Source organism: Lactuca serriola, chromosome 4, assembly GCF_051521515.1.
Source record: "Lactuca serriola cultivar US96UC23 chromosome 4, Lser_US96UC23_V15, whole genome shotgun sequence".
In the NCBI taxonomy this organism is placed as follows: Eukaryota; Viridiplantae; Streptophyta; class Magnoliopsida; order Asterales; family Asteraceae; genus Lactuca; species Lactuca serriola.
In genome coordinates this window covers 307,768,923-307,774,134 of record NC_136411.1, presented here as the reverse complement: position 1 = coordinate 307,774,134, position 5,212 = coordinate 307,768,923, and the positions used below count along the sequence as shown (strand labels likewise).

At 37.3% G+C, this 5,212-nt stretch overlaps 1 protein-coding gene across 1 annotated transcript; it reads left to right on the top strand.

The window, feature by feature from the left end:
* Positions 1-1,231: 1,231 nt before the first annotated feature.
* On the top strand, positions 1,232-2,299 carry LOC145099503 (uncharacterized). Its single transcript, XM_079037072.1, has one exon. The coding sequence runs from the start codon at positions 1,232-1,234 to the stop codon at positions 2,297-2,299; it is 1,068 nt and encodes a 355-aa protein (XP_078893198.1).
* The last annotated feature ends 2,913 nt before the right edge of the window (positions 2,300-5,212 follow it).

Genomic DNA, 5,212 nt, shown 5'->3' with positions numbered 1-5,212 from the left:
ACAATAATTAGTTTAAACAGATGAACCAAGCTATATATATATATATATATATATATATATATATATATATATATATATATATATATATATATAACAGTGTAATTAAAAACATCTATTTTCAATTGTTAATTAATACGTAGTATATACTATTTAGATAATTCACCAAAACACGTTTTGTTGATATTCGTATATCTCAACCAATGTCACAAAGTCGTGCATGGCATGGGTCAAAAAGTCGTCCGTACGAGTAAGGATGACGTCGGTCAAAAAATCGTCCGTACACAAAGGTCTCTTAAATGTCGAGGAATAAATAATGGAGGCAAAGTGAGGAAACACACAAAGTAAAATTTCCAAATTATGAGGGAGCAAATAGGCGGAGGAGAAGTGTGAAATAAGAAACGCCTAATTTCAACTGTCGCCGACGAAAACTTCCCGGGATGTGCTAGTGCTAGTAATGTCGTCGGTGGTGAAAAAATTTAGGGATTAGCCACCGATGAGGATGCTCAAAAGATCAGTACAGAAACATCAACAAAAGTAACCCCATTTATTGGCAATAGCCGTTTCGATGTTTTACTTCCTGATCAGAATTGAAAAAACTTAACTTTTGGTGGCGGCGAAAAAGTTTACAATCAACCTAAAAGGGAAGATAATAGTAATGGACTTCATGGCTTTAAATATCAAGGCGCAGCACCAAGGCACTCTAGATTTGATGCAAATCCATTCAAGAACGTTGGTAAGGTTTCTGAAAACCAAGAGTTCGGTCGGGCCCCAAATAGACTGGATTATTTCAAAGTCACTCCATTTTGATGTCCATAGAGACGATCATCTCACTGGATTTTCTAGTTATGGCGGCGGTGGTGGTGGTGGTGGTGGTGGTGGTGGTGATAGGTGTTGAGGACCTGAAGAAGAAGGTCAACATTGAGGGGGAGAATGTTAGTCAATGTTGACCAGGTATTTTAGGAGAATAAAAAGGAACGTTGAGTTGTTGAAGAACGTTGCTGTGTTTTTTGATTTTCTGTTATTTTTAGTCTATTTAAGTATCTTAGTTTAGCTTCATTTTAGATGCAATCTTTGTAACAGCTTTTAGTCACTTTAATAAAGCGTTAAGCAATCGGCTACTTTTCATTCCTCTTTTACCCCTATTACTAAATTAGCCCTGCCCACCAACAAGTTGTATCAGAGCTTAAAGGTTCTGATCGTTTGTATGCCCAAGATTATTAGATACGACACCATGATAGTAGCTTCAACATCTAATCCACCCAAAGACAGCCCATACCCCCTTCAATGCCCGATGCTAACCTCATCAAATTACAATACATGGTCGATAAAGATGGAAGCTATTATGGATGCCCATGGTTTGTGGGATGCCATTGAGCCACCAACCGGTGAGGTTGTGGATGAGAAAAGGAGTAAGCAAGCTCGAGCTTTCATCTTCCAGTCGATCCCAGAAGAGATGCTTGCACAAGCAGCAAAGAAGAAGACATCCAAGGAGGTTTGGAACTCTCTAAAGTCACGGTTTGTGGGTGCAGAGAGGGTCCAAAAGGCAAGGTTATGGGTACTGAAAATCGAATTCGAGGCACTCCAGATGAAGGAAACGGAGACCATAGATGAATATGCAGGGAAGTTATCTGCTATGATTTCAAAGTTTGGAAGTGCAGGGGCAATTCTGGAAGATGAAGAATTGGTAAGGAAGCTATTCGATACTGTCCCGGAAAAGTTTATAAATCTTGTGGCATCAATTGAGCAAAGCTCCGATATGGAGTCTATGCCATTTGAGGAGGCAATTGGGCACTTAAAGGATTATGAAGACCGACTCCAGCTCCGGAAGGCAAACTCAGGTTGTGATAATGCCCTGTTACTTGAAAAATCGGAGGGCTCCACAAGTCATCGAAGTCCAAGCAAGACCAGGGGTTGGGGGAGAGGTACAAGTAGTGACAGAGGTGGAAGAGGTGGTTCACGGGGTCGGGAGTCAACTCGTGGAAGAGGCGGACGTTCTGGTGGTAGTTCACGACAGGAAGCAAATAACTCCAACTGGAAGCCACGAGACAAAATCCATATAAGGTGTTTCGAGTGCCAAGAACTCGGCCATTATGCTTCTGAATGTAAAGCCAAGAAGCAGCAAGATCAGGAGGTGAACTTAGCTGTAGATGAAGATGGACATGCCCTACTGTTAACTGTACATGGAGAAGAAGAAGCAAGTATGGTTCTTCTGAATGAGGAGAAGGTGTATCTGAACCAGTTAAAGGAAAGAGAAGATAACAACATGTGGTACCTAGACAATGGGGCTAGTAACACATGACTGGTTCTAAAGATTTATTTGTAGAACTAGATGGAAAAGTGACTGGACAAGTAAGATTTGGAGACGGTTCTAAGGTTCCTGTCAAAGGAAAAGGAACTTTACTGTTTGATTGCAAAAATGGTGATCAGTTCATTATCCCAGATGTATATTATATCCCAGCTCTACATAGCAATATAATAAGCCTGGGACAGATGACTGAGGAGGGATATGATATAGGAATGAAGAGGGAATTCCTGAGGATGTATGATGAAGCTGGGTGTTTGATCATGAAGGTACAGAGGTCAAGAAATAGATTATATAAGATAAAACTCACACCTGGGAAGCCTACGTGCTTGGCTGTGAGTATGGTTGATGACTCATGGCTATGGCATGCACGTATGGGCCACATGAATTTCAGAATGCTGGAAGAGATGACACGAAAGCAGATGGTGACAGGAATGTCTCTAGTAACTCATCCAGCACAGGTGTGTGAAGGATGTATGATAGCTAATCAATCTAGACAAAGCTTTCCAAAGTCGGCCCAATGGAGAGCTAAGGAACCGCTTCAACTGTTACACGCAGATCTCTGACAGCTCTAGATGGTCACCTCCTTTCGACCTCCACTTTCCCTCTCATACCTTCTCCCAATCTTCATCTCAACTCCTTCAATTCATAAGTCAAGGATTTAATTTTCATAACAGAAGGAAGTAATATAAAAACGCATAAATCTATAGAAAATGACCCTTTGAAGCACAAAACGTTTTCTCATAATTTCTTATATTCTATAGGTTTAATTCAAGAACACAAAGAAGCGTTGTTTAGATCTGGGTTGAATTTGATTTGTTTGAATAAATGTTCTAACCACCCAACTCTAAAAACACAAAAAAAAAAAAAAAAAAAAAAAAAAAAAAAAAAAAGAATCGCCATTAGCCATAAAATCGATGGTTTCTGTGATCAGAAAACGCAGGTGCATATCCTCAATAGAAGGTTTCTGATGAGAGGGGCATGGGGCAGATACGCATGGAGTTTTCATGGTGTCATCGTTTCTGGCAGAGAGGATGAAGTCGATGAATCATTCTTGTCGGATGGAAAGAAGGAGACGGTAACTGGGAATAAATAAATTTGTTTTGATCTAAGGTGGGAACTTTAATTATAGTTATATTAATAAAAATAATAGAATTAAAAAATTAAAATGTTAAAATAACATGCAAAGGTTATATCTGTCATTTCAGGTATGGAAGGGACTAACTGTGAAACAAAATCAAACTATAGGGACAGTCCAACTTAGAAACATAAGTTAAGGACCAAACGGGCCATTTACTGCAAACCTAGGGACAATTCATGTTATATCCCTCATTTTGGTTTGTGTTTTTTTATATTATTATGTGTAGGATACAGAAAAGAGGTATAATATTGAAGGGGTTGAAGCAATTATTTCTGCAGCAGAAGAGTAAAAGAGTCCTGATATATTACAGGTATTGGATACTTCATCTAGAAGCTATACAAATACAATACTGCAACGTGGCTTCCATAAAAATCAGAAAAATTTCCCTTCAATATGATATAGTTCATATGAATTATTCATCCTAGTGCTCTAAAGCAAGGAGGAAACCTTTTGGTGGCAAGCTACATCTTTACTGCTGAAAGTATATTTAACAAAAAAGCTCTACTCTTTATTTAGAGGGACAAAAATGAAAGTTGAAATTTGTATTGATCTTCAGGTGATTATCACTGTTCATTTTGATCATGGTAATTCCAAACAAGAACTTATGTAATTGTTGCAATATTTTTCAAATGTTCACTTGCAAAAGCTGCTATGAAATTGGGAATGCTGACAAGTGAAGAATTTGATGTAAAGTTTGGTAGATCTGAATTAGTACAGTTCTAAAACATGTAATGTTTGGGAATCTTCCTTCAATTTGTACCGCTTTAAAACATGTAATAAAATCATTTAGCATTATTTGTTGCAATTGAATTTATTGATTTAGCTATTTTGTAAATACACTGCTTTAGCTATTTTGAGATTGTGAAAACTGGTAAAATACATAGAAAAAAGAGCAGGGTGTAACTGAAAACATGTTGACATACCTTTAAAGACGACAAATCGTCTCTATAGGAGAATCTACTGCCACAATCTGTTGTTGCTATAGGTAGGTATATGTCGTGTGTATAGTTTTATCTATAGAGAAGACATGTCGTCTCTATAGGTTTATCTATGGTGATGGGAAAAAGTATTGCGATGAACCCTTTAGAGACGATATGTCGTCTCTATAGGTGTGCTATTGCGACGAGTTTTTTTAGTGACGACAATACAGATCTATTGCGACGGGGCTATGGAGACGAGAGCTATAAGGACAACATATCGCCCCATACACCTATAGGGACGACTTTTTGAACCTATAGAGGCGACAATTGTCGTCCCTATATGTCCCGTTTGTTGTAGTGTATCTTTTCAAAGATAAGAACTTTTATTTAACATACTGAAGGCTTTAAAAACGCTTTGTATTTGTATGGAAATGATATTCTCAGAGAATTTCCAAAGAACACAACTAGAAAGAAAAGAAAGCAATATACTATATTAAATAAATAAAATAAAAGTATATTGGTATGTCTTTCATTTAATCTAAAACATACATTGGAGCTCAGATTAAACAATATTGCATCTAATGGTGGCCAATCAAGGGTTGCTTTCTTTAAGAGAAAAAGGTTATTATCGATGCAATGTTTGTGCTTCGATATGGTATATTTGGAGATTTAGGAAGGATTTGTTGTTCGGAACATGACAAATGAAGAAAAGTGAAATTTTTTATTCTGTTAGAGAGTTTTCTTTTTTTATGGTATTATAGTAAAAATAGGAAATGCTTTTCAATTGGATTAATTGGCTACAATTCCCTTTAAACTCTTTGTAATTTGTTTTTTCTTCTCTAGATTCTT

Coding starts and splice junctions, on each gene's coding strand:
- LOC145099503 (XM_079037072.1), top strand. CDS start 1,232: ATGATAGTAGCTTCAACATCTAATCCACCCAAAGACAGCCCATACCCC.